We start from the raw sequence: 20,410 nt of genomic DNA, 5'->3' as shown, positions 1-20,410 counted from the left end.
GATTTCCTTTCCCAGCAACTGCGGATGTTCTGGGAACTCGGAGAATATGCCAACACTAAGCCATATCTAAGCAGTCAAGAAACACAGTGTGAGAACCACTTTAAGGAGAACACTATTTGCGACGACTCTGGACGTTTCATTGTTCGGTTACCATTCCTGGACAACCCTGATACATTGGGTGAGTCAAGGGAAATCGCAACCAAAAGACTTTTGCATCTTGAGCGAAAATTAGACAAAAATCCAAAGCTTAAGATGCAATATCATAATTTTTTGCATAAGTACGTTGAACTGGGTTACATGTCATTGACTGCGACATCAACTACTACACGTTTGGTGTTCCTTCCTCATCATTGTGTTGTCAAAGAAGCCAGTACGACGACGAAATGCCGCGTAGTCTTCGATGCTTCCGCTAAAACAAGTAGCGGAAGATCTCTCAACGATATTCTTATGGCCGGGCCAGTATTGCAGGATTCTTTGATCGACATACTCTTACGTTTTCGCTTTCCGGCTATTGTTTTCACTGGAGACATCCAGAAGATGTATCGTATGATCCAACTACATGACGACGATCGTGATTACCAAAGGATACTTTGGCGATGGTCCAAGGACAAACCAGTAGACGAATATCGACTCAACACCGTCACGTATGGCACTAAGAGTGCATCATACCTGGCTACGAAATGAGTGCAGGAACTTTTACTATCCCACCGTGAGCATTATCCACAAGCAGTAGAAAAGGCACTAAAAGGAACGTATGTCGATGATCTTCTCGTCGGTGCAGAAACCATCGAAGAAGCTAAATATCTACGCCAACAACTGACGGAAATTTTCTATTCTGCCGGTTTTCATCTGCGTAAATGGGCGTCCAACAGCGCTATAGCCCTGGAAGGTATTCCGGAAGCAGAACTGGAGCTGAAGATGCCCATCGAATTCGACGACTCCAACACAATCAAGGCCCTCGGAATTCACTGGCAGCCGTGCAGCGATGAGCTTCATTTCAGCTACCAACAAACACAGATCCTTCAGCCCACGAAACGAATCATACTGTCTCAGATTGCTTGCCTTTTTGATCCTTTAGGACTACTAGCGCCTATCATCGTTAAGGCTAAGCTAATAATGCAGAAACTGTGGGAGCTGAAGGTGGCCTGGGATGCCACTCCCCCCGGTGAGTTGGTTAAAAGTTGGTTTGATTTCGTGCAAAATCTTTCGCATCTCAATCTATTTCAGATTCCTCGGAGAGTTGTTGGAGCTCAAAGAACAACACATTTGCTCCTGCACGGCTACAGTGATGCCTCTGAGCAGGCTATGGGCGCTTGTGTCTATATTCGTTCCATCGACAACGATGGTAATCTCGCTTACTGTGTGCGAAATCGAAGCTCGCTCCAGTTGGAAACGGTAGAACGACATTACCACGTCTGGAATTGTGTGCTGCCGTTATTCTTGCGCGTCTTATGAAAAACGTGACTAACGCTATCGACCAGTCTCCATTTGAGGTACGAGCCTGGACCGACTCGCAGGTGGCTCTGGCCTGGATTAATGGGGGAGCCTCTCGATGGAAGACCTTTGTTGCCAACCGGGTGGCGGAGATCGTAACGCACTTACCTGCAATCAACTGGGGCCATATCAACACGCACCTCAACCCGGCAGATTTGATCTCACGAGGGATTATGCCGGAGCAACTGAAGAATAACAAGCTCTGGTGGGATGGACCAAATTGGGATATAAAATCTGGACATGATACTGTCAGTGATCATTTGAGTACCTTTCAGCAGCAGCAGATAAACAAGGAACAGAGAGCATCGATACCGTCGCTCATCGCCATTCACAAAAACACATTTTTGGACGATATGATGGCCAGATACTATCCAAACCTTCAGAAGCTTCTTCGTATCACTGCTCGCAAGCTACGCCTATGCCGTTCTGAGTTTAGAAAATCTGTAACACTCACAACTGGAGAATTGGATAAGGCTCTTGAAGTCTACATAAAGCACGTTCACAAGCAACACTATCCAGACGAGATACAATGTTTACTGCAGCACAAAGATATAAAGCGTCAAAGTACATTGTTTCAGCTCATGCCATTTCTAGACGAAAATGGAATTCTCAGGGTGGGCGGAAGAATTCAACGATCTGATTTCGATTACGACACAAAGCATCCTGTTCTGTTGCCACGCCATTCAATCCTGACATTTTTCGTATTACATCACGATCACATCCTTCATCAACATTGTGGACCACTAACGCTATTGGCAGTATCTCGAAGGCGGTTCTGGATTGTACGTGGTGCTAGTGCTGCTCGTAAGGTGTATCGTCAGTGCATCGTGTGTGCCCGTGCCAAACCAGCTCATATTTATCAGCAAATGGGGCAACTTCCTGCAGATCGCGTTCAACCACATCTGCCATTCATGATTACCGGTGTCTATTTTGCTGGTCCTGTTAGCATCACCGGGCGCAGAGCGCGAGGTGCGGTGGCAAGCAAGGGGTATATCGCACTGTTTATCTGCTTCTCAACAAAGGCGGTGCATCTGGAAGCTGTATCAGATCTTGGCTCTTCTGCATTCATAGCATCGTTCATTCGTTTCACAAGTCGTTACGGAATGCCATCAAAGATGTTTTCGGACAACGCAACCAACTTTAGAGTAGCCTCCAAACAACTTCAAGAGATCAACCAAATTATGAACTCTGCCGTTCACAGCAACCAGGTGGCCGATTTCATGGCAAATAAAGGGGTTGATTGGAATTTTATACCCGCTCGGTCTCCACATCACGGTGGACTTTGGGAGTCCGCAATAAAGACTGCGAAACAGTATTTGGGCAAAATAGCAGTTAATCAATATTTTACGTTTGAAGAATTGTCTACTCTTCTTGCGCAGCTCGCAGCTACGATGAATTCTAGACCCATCACTCCGATCTCAAGTAATGTTAATGATCCACAACCGTTGACACCTGCACATTTTCTCATCGGAAGAGCTCTCACAACAGTTCCGGAAATAAACATGCTGGAGCGAAATATCAGTTCATTATCACGATGGGAGTACATACAGCGATTGACCCAAGAATTCCGTTCTCGTTGGCAATTAGAATACGTTCGCTCACTTCAACGCTTCACAAAATGGCAACGATCTACCAAAAATATTGTTGTTGGAGATTTCGTCATCTTGGTCAAGGACGACGAGAAACCAAGACAATGGCCACTTGGACGAGTTTTGGAGACATTACCAGGACCCGATGGATTAGTTCGTGTGGTTTTGGTCAAAACTGGATCCGGAACCACAAGACGAGACGTACGGAGGCTACGAGTGGTGCCATTGGACTTAGATGAGTATGTACCAGGACGATTTGGAACTGAAATTCCTGACCGGAATTTGGTGGGCGGTTTATGTTGGCGCGAAATCTCTGGACGGACCACTGTTGCCGATTAGGTCAACTACCACCACACGTTCACACGTTTATCAGGTGCAGACACAGGAAATCACTCAATACCGTTTTAATTTTGTTATCTCTCATTCCACTATCATTACTCTCTACATACATACTGCGAAATAAAATCAGATTGAATTATACTATCGAGCCGTACACACGTCTTTTTTCTTCGTTCGGTACTCGGTTCAAGTTAACCTTTCTCGTACTCGTAGAGTTTTCGACTTTGGCCGCAACAGGGCCCTTGACATTTTATACATTTATACCTATTACTACAATAAGTAGCTATATGTCCGAATTTTTTACAGTTCATGCAATTCATAACATGCGTTATGAAAAGCCGAACAGGAAGACGAATTTTATCAATATAGACATGGCTAGGCAACGCAGATCCGGCAAATGTTACTCGAAACGAATCTGATGTACGATAAGACTTATTTCCATCTACAATAGATGCTGAGTACAATTGCTTGCACTCGAATATCCTAACTGCCTCAAGCATAGAGTTTTAGAAAAGACCAACTCCATTTTTAAGTAAATCATCGGCTGTCAGACTTGCTTCAGTGACAACACCGTAAATTTCCACCTCCTTCGATGGAATGTAAACTCTATATTCAATAGCAAATAATTTGCAGGTAACAATTTCGTTCGCATGACTCAAATCGTTAAAAATAACTCGAATTTTATCTCTTTTAATTTTAGAGATTTCTACAACTTTTGAAAAATGTGATGTCAATTCCTTCGTAATTTGCATCAAATTTTATACCTTTCTTTTTTTTGAAAATAGACCATCCATGGCTCAGTGGAACCCTCTGGATAATGTTAAAGTATTTAAGTTCTTACTAGTATCCGGAATCGGATTCGGATGATCTTCCATGAGATCATCCATTACATTAACAGTTTTTTTTTGTAAATTAATAATAACAAAATGAAAACTTATGTATAGTAGAAATGTCAGTGATAGGAGAATTAAAAAAATTTAGTTAAAATAAATCTACCTTGTTGCTGTTTTCTCTGCTCCTTTGTCGTAAAGAGCGACGTGAAACTCATCCAACGATTTCCAATTCGCAGTCTTTTAGTATCGATTTCTGCTATCTCAGTTGCTCTGCCGTCGTTGAAAAGCAAAGCCTTGGTTTTACATTCCAGTAATGAAATTTGACCTTTTTACTGAATGATGATTTATAAAATCCAACTAGCAATAAATTAAAATTTTTTTTAACTTAAACTATTGCAAGTTGTATTGCAACTATTCAACTTTTATTGCAAGAGCATTGAAGTGTACACTATTGAAAAACCTGTCTGATTTGACCCATGTCAGCACCAGACAATCAGAACGCGTTCTGAGGAAGAGAACAAATTATTTGCTATAGAGCTATATCGGCATAAAAGATGAAAATTCTATGCAACAGATGTCGAAGTAAGACATACGGAAGAGAAACGCCGAAGATCTCACGCAAAGCGAACAGCACAAGTATACCGAGGAACTGTCCCAGCAGTTCAAACACAGCAAAACATCAGGATTGTAAATAATGTTTCTATAAAAAATGTTACTAATTGTACTAGTTTGAAAATACAGGAAGTATCGGTAGACGGTACTCAGAATTATATTCCGATGTGTGTCATGTCATGTACTATATTTAGAGGTTATAATTTGCTGATTTTGTAAACTAAACGTTTGGATACGGTTGCTACAAAATAGGACTTTAGATGCAATCTGTATTATTTGTGAGATCTTTGAAATGTTTGACTCCGTTCGATTCAAGGTGCGGAACTGATGTTTGCAAACTAAGATTCAAATCATAGGTGGAATTAGGCCCATTTTGCGCACTAAAATGTAAATCAAGATTTCCGATTGTGAATAAAAAAACCGAAGGTCTGCTTTATCCATACGCGCTCTTTTTATTGCGCTGAGACAAATTTGTTCTCATTTACGATATAACATTTATACAATTTTATGAACTTTGATTCCGAAAAATATTTTTGTATGCATATTTTATCGAACTTAATTCGTCAGATAAAAATATCTGATTTCTATACAATTAGATAGAAATGAAAGGTTCGTCATCAATATTTTTTTTAATCAAATAATGGGTTGAAGGCCCATACGTTTAATTAATATAGCAAATTACTCTGAATCTGTAAGATAAAATACATAATATTTAGTAAGTGGAATAAGTCCCGCAACTGAGGGAAACATGTAGAATGTTTCCATGCAAAAATCAACACATTTGCTCTGAATACACCGACTGAGATTTTACCTGGGTTTTTGCCCGTTTCGGTTTCAGGAACCAGTTTCCATAGCAGGGGGTGGTTTCAACGATAAATTACACTTTTCAGCCATTCATATAACGCTCAATCACTTTCAGAAATCTGCTCCGTTTCAAGCAGTATCACATACAGAGATTTTTTGATGAAAAGCTTTGGAAATTAATGTTTCATTTATGTCTATTCATGTTAATTTGAATATGTTTATTAGGTCGGAGAAAATTTTGTTGTTGTTGCTCATTTGAATCACGATATAAAAATCTAAAATGTTAATTTATAAACAAATTTTCAGACCAGCCATGCTTTATGCGGTACCAATTTGGTCAAGCTGTTGTTCCACCAGGAAGAAAACGCTTCAAAGGATTCAGAATAAAATTCTGAAAATGATTCTGAAGCGTCCTCCCTGGTTTAGTACAAATGAGTTACACAGACTCACAAATATAGAACCATTAGATGTAATGTCACATAATATTATAAGCAAATTCCGACAAAAATCGATGCAATCTTCAATTGAATCGATTCGCTCTCTGTATTAGTTAGTAAGTTAGTATATAAGTTCTTTTTCCCCATTACACAATACAAGTAGGTTTAGAATTTTCCCTACACAAAAATCTCAGAATTGCGGAAGCAAATGATGTCTTCATGGTAATAACCAAATCATATATATATATAACAGGGCTGAAAAGTCACCACTTGTGGCTGAACACCCAATTTAAATCTTAATAATTTAATTTTAACTCATATTCCAATAAATAGTTATTTAAAAAAAAAAAAAAATCTATAACTCCAAAATGGAATTGGTATCAATCGATCTTCACGATTGTCACCAGTTCCGTTTTTGATTCTTAGATTCTCAGATTCCAAACAAAGTTATTATTAATTGAATTTCTTTCAGACCCAACTTCCGATTCTGCAATTCCAGAATTATGAAGGTGGCATATAAGTGAACACAAAACGTTTATAAATCTTCAAAGCTGATCTCACACATACATTTGAAATTACCATTTATGTCGAATATATAAACAGAATGCAGAATTTATTCAAAAATATGGCGGGGTTGGTAAGAAATATTAAAGGAGCATGTACTTCAATGATTTTTGTCAATTTAATGCTTGAGGGTCAATTGTCAATTAGTATTTGTGGAATTTTCGGTGAATCCAAAAATATGCGATAATTTTTGGTAGGACCTTTAGACCTTTCATACCCTAAGATTGGGAATAGCGGTTCTGCAATCTCTGAGTAAAATGAGTAAAATCCATTTTTGAAAATATGACTATTATCTCCCGTTGTTAGTCGAAAACCGGGAACCAGGATAGCCAGAATCAGTTTGTTTAGTTGCCTACTAATAATGACTACCGATTGGTGTAGTTTTGAGTCAAGTTTAGAAAATTTTCCTCTATAAGAGCATGTTTCTGCCAAGTGGACCATTATTCATAGAGTTTTACAAAGCAAAGTGAAGAATCAGCTCCTGCGTGTAAACTCCAAATTCAAGGAAATTTTGAAACCAGCTTTACGATCAACAATAAATTTCTTCAGATGGAATTAATTTCGCTATGAATAAACTTTCGTTTTGATAATATTTTTCTTGACTATGTGTGTGTCATGTCTGCTTTCAATGCAATCAGTAAGAATATATTAGATTTTATTTACAAGTTTGAGGCTTTTTTCGAACGTAAAAACTTCATGCGCTTATATTTTTATCGTGAATGTATGGATAAAAATAAGAATTATAACTAATCGCCTTGAAATAATTGCGGTTTTTGCGAAAGTCTCCATGATTTGTGAAAATTATTTTCTGTGATTCATCGTCATTTTTGTATAAAACTATTTAGTGTCGTTAAAACTTGTGCATACGTTTTGAAAATGAATCATGAAAGTCCATCATATTTCCTCATTTTTGTATTTCGAAGTTTATTTGATGTTAATAAAGACTACGTAAAGAACATCACAATGGCGGCCATAAAATTTTCTTTAATGCTAATTAAAAAGCAATATTAAGTTTAACGTTCGGTCACACGGGGTGTCCGTGATAATACATTTATATGAATTAACGCGAACGCACATAATGAAATAAAACTTTATTGACTTAACATAGAACAAATTAAAAGCGTGTATAGAGCGCAATGGCGCGAACTAACTAACTGACTGCCGGATGTACAGCAACTGGGAACAGCTTGACTGCTACCAGAGAGCACGGCGGTAATAGCGTTCGATTGATCACTAGGGATGTCCATTTGTTCCCAACATTAAGAGCGTTTGTGGAACACATTTTTGTTTTCTATATACGGGTGCAAACTAGAAACTCAAGAAAAATACACGTAGAAATTTGGTCAGGTTTTAAACAATTAGAGCTCAGTCAATTTTGTATCAATTATAAATGTTATGTCACCATTTGATTGAAAATATTTCTACGTATTGATTTGAATGTACATAGCCATGTATTTTTAATTGTATATCATTGAAATGTTGATGAATAGTTAGCAGTGTCCTATTTTGTCTGCAAAAAATCGCTGGCATACCGGATTTCCCTGCTATAGTCGACGGTTTTGAAGAAATAAGCGATATATCAAAGGGAAAGCATCGCTCTGATTGGTCAATCGAATCAAAAGCAAAGCTGTTGGAAGCACGCGAATCTATAAATAGAAGCAAAATTATAGCTAACGTTTCAGTCCTACGCGTAGTATCCATGAGGTAGGTTTTTGCTAGACAGCAAGACAAAAAGTGCCATAAAACGATTTGAAGCTTTAACTGGTATGCTCTGATCTTGTGTCATGCAAGATCGGATGAAATTCCATGTTATGTCGTTTCGCCTGAGAAAATGATAACTAGCCCAGGGTAAATTTTGAGTGCATAAGATTAATTTCTAATTTATATAAGATTAACTCGATTGATGATGAGATAAAGTTTATCGCTTCAACCAAAATCGCAGAAGGATAGTTATGGTAGAGAAACGCTATAAAAATAACTGCTTGCGTACAAAACTTGAACACAAGCTTGGCGAAGAGAAGCTTAAATATCGATATCCGTATCGCAAGTATGTACAAACATATAATTGCTGAGATTTAGTTCTATTTTTCGAGTACAAATTTAAAACAGATTTAAAACTGCTCGAAGAAATTTTTTAAAATTAATGAATATTTGAAACACGAATAGAACACTGTTTTAATTTTTTTTTGAGTGAGCGTCTGTTACGAAATCCGAGAGACGAGATGTCAAAGCGTCGAATGACATTTCAGAAATTATCAATATAAGCGTTAAATGTTTTTCACTGATTAATACAGTTTAATTTAGAAGCACTCCAGCTCACTATGATCTGTAAAAATATGCATATCGTTTTCGAAATCATTAATTTAGTTTGTTTGTTTCTGATTTGAAACAGTGAAGTGAATAGACACAACACCAATACATTTACAGAAATATATCGAACAGATTTCAAATCTTTCCGTTGATATAGTCAAGCTCGAGTTTTATTTTCAACAGTTTTAAAATATTACAACCGTATGTCATTTTAGAACAGATATCCATCACCGCGTTGCGAATAGCCTTAGAGTCTATATTTTGGGTTTGCGTGTTCGGTGTTGGTTCCTAATAAAGATCAATTTAAGCAGACTCTCGTGCATTTGAGGATTCAAAAGTGTGACGATTAATTGAAAATATCGATCATTTGAAATTTTGGTTTCCTTGTTCCACATCAATGACTTGAACAACCCCAGGGGCTGATCCTTGTAGTTTTTTGGTTTTATTCAAGTACAAATTGTTTTATTTTTCTAAGACCTCCTGCACGTTCAAGTGCATTAGATTTATCTCTTTGCTCGAATTCAATTCGACTAGATTGCACCTGGAAAGTATTTAATGATTTACACGGTGGCGATCATTTTCCAATCATCATCTCAATTAGCACACCGAACAAGAAATGCAGCTATTGGAGACATTTTGTCGAAGGTTTGTCAAGAGAAACCTCAATGAGCACTCTTTGGAATACGGCCAGACGAATGAGGAATCGTAACGTAGGAAATGAGAGTGAGGAATACTCGAACGGACGGATATTTGATTTTGCGAGAAAAGTTTGTCCAGATTCTGTTCCTACGCATAGCATTATTAGGGAGTCTTCTTCAAACAATAGTACCATTGATAGCCCCTTTTCAATGATGGAGTTTTCCATAGAACTCATGTCTTGTAACAATAACGCTCCTGTGTTGGACAGAATTAAATTCAACTTGGTGAAGAATCTGCCCGACCTTGCAAAAAGACGTTTGTTGGAAATGTTCAAAAAGTTTCTTGGGCAAAATATTGTTCCACTTGACTGGAGGCAAGTGAAAGTTATCGCCATTCAAAAGCCGCGGAAACCAGCTTCCAATCACAACTCATATAGACCCATTGCAATGTTGTCCTGCATCAGAATTCTTTCTACGATACTTGGGTCGAGACAAATGGTTCGTTGTCAAATACTCAGTTTGGCTTCCGTAGAAATAAAGGGACGAATGATTGCCTTGCATTACTTTCGTCTGACATCCAAATTGGCTTCGCTCAAAAACAACAAATGGCATCTGTATTTTTAGATATTGAAGGAGCATTTGATTCAGTTTCCATTGATGTTCTTTCAGACAAGCTCCACCAACATGGACTTTCAGCGGTTATAAATAATTATTTGCACAACCTTTTGTAAGAGATTTTTTACGTGAATGACATTGACAGCTGTCTAGTAACCCCCTGCTTACTAAGACAATTGGCAGGTGATGGCGTGGTTTCAGTAACTGGACCCAAAGCTGTTGAACTGCAAAAACCATTGCAAGATACCTTAGGTAAATTGTCCGTTTGGGATGTTCATCTGGATATCGAATTCTCTGCGGAGAAAACAGCTGGTCGTCTTTTCAAGAAAGCATGATCCCGCGCAGCTTCAGCTTTCATATGATGGGAAGAATGATCGCGCAGGTTTCAACTTTTAAATGCCTCGGGGTGTGGTTTGATTCCAAATGCACGTGGAGAGAGCACATTAGGTATCTGATAACAAAATGAAAACAGTGCAAATTTTCTTCGAACAATAACAGGATCTTGGTGGGGTGCTCATCCGGAAGATCTAATAAAATTGTATCAGACAACGATAATTTCCGTGATAGAATATGGATGCGTTTGTTTTCGTTCCGCTGCAAACTCTCATATTATCAAACTTCAGTATCGTTGTTTGCGAATTGCCTTATGCTGCTTGCATTCGACACATACAATGAGTCTTGAAGTTCTGGCGGGAGTTCTTCCATTGAAAAAGCGCTTTTAAGAGCTTTGATCGCGACTGCTAATAAGATGTGAGGTACTGAATCCCCTGGTTATTATTTACTTCGAAAAATTATTCGAGCTTCAATTTCAAACAAGATTTATGACAGTAATTTTCAATCATATGTCACAGGAAATCCACCCTTCAAGATATATTCCTATCCGTGACAGCCTCCTAAATGTCCCTGACTCAACTTTATTTTTCGACACATCCATGCAGCGCGAAGTGCGAGGGGCTGGGGTCCACTAGGAGATTGATAGTACCTATTAGCTCTCTCCGGACTGTACCAGCCTAGATGCCGTGTGTAATCCGGCGGAAAAAAATGAACCAAGAATAGATCCACTGGGTTCTTGCTTCCATGTCGTTAAAGGCGACAATTGCAGGAGTTTCTTTTTCTTTTCAGTTATCAGATATTTTCAACATTTCACTTCTGATTACTCTGTTTTACTAAATTATCTCTTCATTCAACCTATCAATTTCCATCTAGCTTCGGAGAAAAGTTTTATTTGGAATGTTTTCTACTTCCATGTTATTGATTGTCGTTCAGGATTATAAATTGAATGATAAAAATCAACTATTGCGCAAATTCGTTGATATTACAAAGTTAGTAACAGAGATAACATATATCGGTATATTTAATACATAGTAAAAAATACTTGATATTAATATTTCAAGCAATAAATAAATATTTTTCTCGGTAGCCGGCTGCCCAGATCAACCAATATAACCAATTAATAATTTTAATAAATAATTAAAATAATTTTGTCTAAATCTTATTCACTTTTTCAATTTGTATCACGTAATTTCATTTATAAAAAATAGGGAAGTTTGTATTCTTTACGCGATAGTATTGAAATTTTTCTCCAGTTTCCTCGAATAAGAGCTGTGAATCAAGACTTTCCGGGACTTTAATATATTGTATATTCTTCAGGATATTGTTGAAACGTTCACTCGGGAAGTCAGTGAGTTTAGTGGTGCATCCGAGCATCTTGAAACAGGAAAATACTGAGTCGCACGCGAATAATACCAATATTGAAAGTTTTACTAACAAATATCCTTCTCCCGTGACACTTGTGGAGTGCGAAGTAGTATATACGGCTTCTAGTAACAACAAGTGTTGGACTAACATCCTTTCCCATTCCTTAAACGATCTACGTTCGGGCCTGGCCGGCGCCGGTACTGATCAATGAGTTCTGGGATAACCAGAGGATGTACATTGAAGGATGATTTACCAGTCCCAGGTCGGATCATCTAGAAACTCTCTGTACAATTTCAGCTAATTCCGATCAGTAACGGAGTAGCAACCAGGGGTGGTCACTCAAGCTCAAGCTCAAGCTCATCCATGCAGCGCGAAGGGCGTGTAATCCCGGAACACCTACGCTCGATGGAAATCCCTAAAATATTTTCAATTTAGTTCAGGCATATTGACTCTGAGAAAATGTTTTACACGGACAGATCGCGAATTGAAGAAGCGACAGGGTTTGGTATGTTTCGGCCTCATTCAGGCTTCAAGAACCTGCATCTGTTTATATAGCAGAGTTAGCAGCAGTTCATTATAGCTTGTGTGTAATCGTCACATTATCTCCAAACCAGTATTTCCACTTCACAGATAGTCTGAGTGCAATTGAAGCCATTCGTTCAAACGTGACTGGCAAGAATGAACCGTTTTTCTTGGACAAAATAAAAATGTGCCTGAACGACACATTGAATAATAATTATCATATCACAATAGTTTGGGTTCCGGCTCATTGCTGCATTCCAGGCAATGAAAAAGCCGATACTTTAGCCAAACGTGGTGCTATTGAGGGTGAAATTTATGAGAGACCGATTGCTTCCAACGAATTCTATAGCGCGTCTCGCCCAAAACACTTGCCAGCTGGCAAGCTTCTTGGAATAAAGATGATCTGGGTCGGTGGATGCACTCAATTATTCCTAAAATATCGACAAAGGCATGGTTCAGGGGACTGGATGTAGGTAGCCACTTCATTCGTGTGCTGTCCAGACTCATGTCCAATCACTACACGTTAGATGCACATCTCTCTCGAATTGGACTTTCCGAGACTAATCATTGTGCTTGTGGCGAAGGTTATCGCGATATTGATCATGTCGTTTGGACATGCGTGGAGTATCGTGATGTCAGATCTCAGCTAATAAATTCCTTGCGTACCCAAGGTAGACCATCCAATGTCCCAGTTCGAGACATTCTTGCTTGTCGTGACCTTTTTTACATGAAACTTCCGGAACTACAGGATGAATAGGATTTGTAGAGTTTGTTAGATTAGGTCCGAACAAACTTTCCTATTTCTATTTGAACAGTTGTTTTAGCGAATTCCACAGAAATATCTATGATGTTATGAGTAATATGAGAAAGGGATCATTACACCACTAGGTGGATTAGAACAGGTTTTTAGTTATTTGTATTCATTTTATGATAGCTGACAATATTCTTGACCAGCTAAAAGACTCATAGCATCGTCCGTCAGATTCTTCTTGGAGTGTTTTGGACATTCACAAATATTTGTCACCAAAGAATCCGATTAAACTAATAACCGACCGAACTAATGGGATCCCGATTCGTAAGTGATCTGAATCTCGCGCGTATAATACTCCCGATATCTGTATAAAAGAAACTTCTTAATCATTATGAACAGTATAATACAGCAAGCGTTTATCGATATTCACTTAATTGATGAATAGAGGATATTTATCCGCAGAGCTTCTCTATCGAAAAACTTATCAAAAAATGACATAACGTAATTCGACATGATGATTCCCCTTTTTCAATGTCGTGGCTTCGTATGTAATGATTACTAAACTTTTCTATTTGTAGACTTCGATGTCCATAATAATAATTTATTGTGATAGTTACCATGGTAACGAATATATACTGAAATCTGATCGGATATACAATGAACCTTATTATTGCAAATGTCATGGATATTTGAAAAGAACATATCTCACCTGCAGAAGATCGCAGACGAGTAATTCAACCACGGTATGAAAGCTCTTTTAATGTTTAATATGTAAGTGGTCTCATCTGTACCTTTTTGCGTCTTTTGACGATAGACAAGTTGGAATTTTGTTAAAAAAAAAGGCGGGTGGGTAATGTCAGAGACATAACTGGATGTCGTGAATACGAAAACGAATGACATGTTCCTTAACACTTCCGAATATCAATTAGATTATCAATTGTATGAATTATGCAAGTATTCCCCTTTTCCACATTTTTCGCAAAAACAAAGAAGGCTTCACTTGATCTCGATTACTGTGAATTTCACACAGCGAAAAGTGCAAAAATCTAACCAAACTGTTCTACATTTGCATTAAACTGAGGATATTTTCTTTCGATTTGCGAACAACACATCCTAATAGTTCTTCAGAAAACTTTTAGAGCCATTAGAACGGCTGATTTTTTATAATGCTTTCCAACGATGCTTTTTCATCTATCGAAATGACTGGCAGCTGTGACGTAATCGCTCTTGTCGGAAGCGAAACTAGCTTTGCAAACGGCACAAAATACATCTGCTCGCATTGGCGATAGAATCCAAACTGATTAGATTTTTGTTAGGAGCTTTCTTTTACGTGATTTCGTTTGTAGCTTTTTCACTAATGGGCGGTCCTAATGGCTATAAAAATAGCCGCATACAGAATTTTTATGTCGATTATTTCATTTCGGATTTGGATAATTTATTGAAAAAAAAACTATCAATATGCTGTAGGGATTCATTTCCAGCATTCAGAAGGGTCAAATTGCGTAATTCTCTACGATATTTCACACAGCGAAAAGTGCACAAATCTAACCAAATTGTTCTTGATTTGCACTAAACTGAGGATAATTACCTGCGATTTGCGAAAAACAAATCCTAATAGTTCTTTCGAAAATTTTTAGAGCCATTAGAATGGCTGATATTGTGTAATGCTCTCCACCGTTGTTTTTTTTCCCAATGCTAATGACTGGCAGCTGTGACGTAATCGCTCTTGTCGAAAGCGAAACTAGCTGTGCAGACGACACAAAACACATCTGCTCGCAGTGGCGATAGAATCCAAACTGATTCGATTTTTGTTAAGAGATTTCCTTTTATGTGATTTCGTTTGTAGCTTTTTCACTAATGGGCGGTCCTAACGGCTATAAAAATAGCCGGATACAGAATTTTATTGTCGATTATTTCATTTCGGATTTGCATAATTTATTGAAAATTAAAACTATCAATATGCTGTAGGGATTCATTTCCAGCATTCAGAAGGGTCAAATTGCGTAATTCTCTACGATATTAAACTCTGGAACATTTTTCGCAAAAAAAGGCTTCACTTGAACTCGATTACTGTGAATTTCACACAGCGAAAAGTGCACAAATCTAACCAAATTGTTCTTGATTTGCACTAAACTGAGGATAATTACCTGCGATTTGCGAAAAACAAATCCTAATAGTTCTTTCGAAAATTTTTAGAGCCATTAGAACGGCTGATATTGTGTAATGCTCTCCACCGTTGTTTTTTTCCCAATGCTAATGACTGGCAGCTGTGACGTAATCGCTCTTGTCGAAAGCGAAACTAGCTGTGCAGACGACACAAAACACATCTGCTCGCAGTGGCGATAGAATCCAAACTGATTCGATTTTTGTTAAGAGATTTCCTTTTATGTGATTTCGTTTGTAGCTTTTTCACTAATGGGCGGTCCTAACGGCTATAAAAATAGCCGCATATAGAATTTTAATGTCGATTATTTCATTTCGGTTTTGCATAATTTATTGAAAGAAACTATCAATATGCTTTAGGGATTCGTTTCACCACTTTTCGGAACATTTTTCTTGAGCGATTTGTTGTACAGCAGCAGCTATTTTCTTCTCTTCCTCAAACGCGTTCTGTTTGGCTGGTGTTGACATGGGTCAAATGAGATAGGTTTTTCAATAGTGTACTATTGAAATACTTCAATGCTTTTGCTATACACGTTTAAGTTGAAAAATTTCGATTCTATTGGTAGTCAGATTATATAAATCCTTCCACAGATCACTGAGCTATGAGCTTTCAAAATACGAGAAAGGCAAACGCGCCTTATGAATTATCCTCTTTGATACTCGTTTATACCAAACATTTCAGAAAAGTTTAATTTTGAACTGTTTGAGATTATGTCACACAACTGAAAATTTTATCATAAAATTGTGATCATATTTCCGATGGCATGTGGCAAAATTATGTTGATTCGTTAGATGCAACAAGAGATATTCACGATCAAAAACTTATCACTCTCTCAGAGGGTAAATTTTGAAAAGGCACCCCATAGTAAAGTAAGTCGTATTCACGACAAAAACATGCAAAATGGCTCTATTTCATTAAACTGAAATGAACGCAGCATAGTATGTTTGAGAAAGTTGTGTAGTTTTTAATGATAAAAAACTTTGTAGAACATGAAAAACTCATATAAAACTCAGTTTTCGTACAAAAACTGATTTTAGGACACCCTTTTCAGAAAATACATTATATCATGAATTACACTCAAGTTACGGGAATAGTACTTTAAGCAAATTTGTTTGAAATAACTTCCTGCATAAATTTGTCGAAGTAACTTAGCTCTTATGTTGGCCCTGAGCAAAAATAATATTTTTATCTCACTTTTAGGGGGATTAATCACATAAATAAAATTTGCCAAAAGATGGCATCTATCATTCTGAGCAACTTTGCTGAAGACACTGTACCTCAGAAACTACGTTTCTATGAGTTATCAATTAAGAATGTGAAATTGCGCTTTTGAACCACTGTGCAATGGCTACATTTCTGGGCTGTTGTACTTCGATTCTAAAACCAAGAATTTTTCAAAATTCTGAGGAGTTCCTCCTCCCTTTTTGAGAAATGTTTTGCAAGCACCAAGGGTTTGGAGACCTTCTGTTAGTCGTTGGACCAAGATATCGTTTGGTTTGGGCTTGCTTTGTGGCCTCCAGAATCGAAAGAACGAGGAAGTAATATTCTTCAAGGAGCTCTTCTGTTGAATATAAAATGCTAGAGATACTACTTTGGTATTTAATCCAGTTAATATTTTTTGTCAAATCATATGGAATATTAACTGAAGTAGCAATGCAATTGCTACTGCTTATTGAGATGATGGTTGGTAAATGATCGCTACCCTGTTAATCTATTAGATCTATACTATTAGATTATTGATCAATTTCGATGATCATATGACTGACTCTTCCGGTTCTTCAGATATAATCGTATATGTGACCGATGTTGTCGAATATGTGTCGTAAGCGCTAAAGCATTCTTTTGTTATCTACCTGAATGAATCTGAATGAATTAATATCAGAAATGCTCCTCAATTCATGTTAGAAATTATCAAGAGAATGGCTTCATCACTAGATGGATGAAGAAGAGGTTTTTTAGTAGAAGGATAATGTGGAGTGTGTGCAAAACTTTATGACATCAACATAATACCCCTCGCATTATTATCTGTCAATAGTTCTGGAAGTACTGCACTGATGAAGTTGCTATAACAACCCATTATTTCAGTGATGATATATTATTTCAGTGATTTGTCAGTCAGTGACAGAACATTGGAGCAATGAGTCGCACAGCGATTTCTTTTGCATCTAGTACAAAATGGCTGCCTAACAATAGACCAGGGAAATATGGGATTTTCACAGTTAGTAGGATTGCGATTGTTGTTTTCGTGAGAACATTTCGTGACACTTTACCATAACAAACACATGTTATGGTAAAGTGTCGCAGGATGATCTAAGTCATTCCGTTGCAATCGGTCTACTGGAATAGGCTCATCTTGTTGCTTGTGATTTTTTTTACTAATTTAGCAATAATAGAAATAATTATACTTCCTATCGTATGTTATAATGCATGCAACATTAACTCAAAGTTTTATACCAATTTTCATTTTAGATTGTTCAACGCTGCCAGTACGGATTCCATAAGGTTTCACTCGAATCTTTTGAATCAAAATGAAAATGATTTAAGAGTGTCAATTGATAACACTTGTACAGATTCACTAGTAACAGCATTGGATGATGAAGCCCTGTTGATTAATGACTATATAAATGACATGGCAAAATCAAAGGTGTGCTGTGGGAAATCATAACGAGTTTGGAACTCATATTTACGTTTATTTTTCAGGTTCATTTCGATGACGTCTCACTGTATGGAACACCAAAAGAAGAACCACTTCCGAGTATACCACCGCTAGCTGAAAAGCCATCATCGAATTTTTTGAAGAACCAGTTGCAAGCATGGTTTCAACCAACAGACAATCGACTCGCTATGAAGCTTTTTGGTAGTAAAAAAGCATTAGTTAAAGAAAGAATACGACAAAAGACATCTGGACATTGGGTGATTCATCCGTGCAGTTCTTTTCGGTAAATATATTACAATACCTGTTTATTTATTACATCAAGTACAAGACCAGCTTAAAAGAGCTGAACAAATATTTTTTCAACATATATGATTTGTTCGTTCTAATTCAAACTTATAATCGAACTTGGTTTATACGACGACAAATTTAATGAAATAATAACCGACAGGACACTCAAATTGGATTATTTAATCATTATAACGGTCATTTCGAATATTCCTTTCGTTGGGACAGTACTCGCAAGTCAGAGTGTCGTCACGTTACCCATTCAAAACATCCAGTCTGTCACCTAGACTGTGTTTTTTTTTCATTTACTGACAGAGATGCCATTCATACAGAATTATCTGAAATGTACTGATTTGTATAGATTATGCGGATTTCATGCAGGATATAAAAAACAACTCATATAAAAACTTCTACATAAAACAAGGGGTATACCGATAGTAAATAATTCGCGCTGTTCAATATAGGTATAACTAGTACCTCACGAAAATTTTTTTATAGGAGTTTACTCATAGTGTCATGTCTGTTAGTCTGTTATAATACCCGCTTAAACGAATACCATAAACCATCCTTTATAGATATCGTCAAACGTTCAAGAAAATGGTTTTGATTACTCATGGAATAACACATGGATCAATAAGTCCAGAGACTAACAATGAAAACAACTTTTTCTTTGCAAAATTTTTTTTATTATCAACATAATCACCTTTTAGGGTGATACAATGATTCCAACGTTTTTCCAATTTTTCAATACCATGTTTATAAAAATATTTATCTTTCGCTTCAAAATAAGCTTCAGTTTCAGCGATGACCTCCTCATTTGAGCCAAATCTTTTTCCCTGGAGCATTTTTTATGATCAGCAAAGAGCCAGTAGTCACTGGGGGCTAAATCTGGCGAGTATGGGGGGTGAGGAAGCAGATCAAAGCCCAATTCGTTCAATTTCGCCATTGTTTTCATCGACTTGTGGCAGGGTGCATTGTTGCTGTTTTTATTCGATCGAAAGCAATCGCGGCACCCACTTGGAAAAAACCTTTTGCATGCTCAATTTTTCATGAAGGATAGTGAATACACTTCCATATGATATCTGTGTCATCTCAGCAATCTCACGGAGCTTCACTTTACGATCTTTCATTATAATTTTTGTCACTTCACTCACATTTTCCGGTGTAACGGCTTCCACAGGTCTACCCGAGCGTTCCGCGTCATTTGTGTCGGTACGACCACGTTTAAACTCGGCGAATCACCGACAAATAGTTGCTTTTGATGGAAAAGAGTCCGGATAACATTTTTCAATCCATTGTTTCGCTTGCACGGTGTTTTTACCCATTAAAAACAATGTTTTATCAAAACACGAAACTCGGTTTTTTCCATTTTTTAAACAAACTACAAAACGACTTTACTCCAACCACGATAACTCAGCTGTTTCTGGTCGGATCGACTTAAAAATTTTGACCCGCTTCAAGCAAAGGTTAGTACTCTAGAAAGACGTGGTTACTGGTTTACTACGAGCGCCATCTCTGCTTTAGTCTCGGGACTTATTGATTCATGTGTTAGTTTATTACTTTCAATATGTACTATCAAAGTTAAATGATTGATATTGTTTGCGTCTTGAGATGGGGTTAAACACACTCTTGGGCAAACTAACGAATCGATTTGCTCAAAAGTTACAAAAAATAATTTAAAATTTTCACGTAAATGGCTGAATACTAAAGTTATGTTAAACTAAGAAACAGATTATTCCATAAGAATTTTCTTGAAATATATATGTGTCACGTACAGTTCTGTTCCAACACATTTGAAATTCAATCATTGCAGATTGTACTCTTACTCTACACTTACAACTACATTTTATAACTGAGATAAAATCGTATAAATATTGAGGGAGCAACACTCCGCCATTGGTTTTAAAAATTTAAGTATGAATTATCTAATTTAAGAATAATCGTGAATAGTACATACACCTACAAGCGCATTCGTTTTAAAAATGTTAAATTAATACTACTAAATAAATCGTTTTAAAAATGTTAAATTAATACTTAATACTAAAACGTGCCTAATCCACCTAACAGTGGGATACCTTTTTTCAGTGATTGTAGTTCAA

General features: G+C 37.3%; 1 protein-coding gene across 1 annotated transcript; it reads left to right on the top strand.

Annotated features, from left to right (window-relative positions):
• Positions 1-1,451: 1,451 nt before the first annotated feature.
• LOC131440080 (uncharacterized) lies at positions 1,452-18,347 on the top strand. Its single transcript, XM_058611169.1, has 3 exons — positions 1,452-3,368; positions 17,817-18,014; positions 18,071-18,347. Exons 1-3 carry the CDS (start codon positions 1,452-1,454, stop codon positions 18,311-18,313), a joined length of 2,358 nt encoding a protein of 785 aa, XP_058467152.1. The 3' UTR covers positions 18,314-18,347.
• Positions 18,348-20,410: the final 2,063 nt, after the last annotated feature.

The sequence above is a fragment of the Malaya genurostris genome, unplaced genomic scaffold (assembly GCF_030247185.1).
Source record: "Malaya genurostris strain Urasoe2022 unplaced genomic scaffold, Malgen_1.1 HiC_scaffold_75, whole genome shotgun sequence".
NCBI lineage: Eukaryota > Metazoa > Arthropoda > Insecta > Diptera > Culicidae > Malaya > Malaya genurostris.
Note: the sequence above shows the minus strand (reverse complement) of the source record. Positions and strands in the feature narration are given on the sequence as shown.

Coding starts and splice junctions, on each gene's coding strand:
- LOC131440080 (XM_058611169.1), top strand. CDS start 1,452: ATGAAAAACGTGACTAACGCTATCGACCAGTCTCCATTTGAGGTACGA. Junction 3,369..17,816: donor AAATTCCTGACCGGAATTTG/GTGGGCGGTTTA, acceptor ATTAACTCAAAG/TTTTATACCAATTTTCATTT. Junction 18,015..18,070: donor ATGACATGGCAAAATCAAAG/GTGTGCTGTGGG, acceptor TTTATTTTTCAG/GTTCATTTCGATGACGTCTC.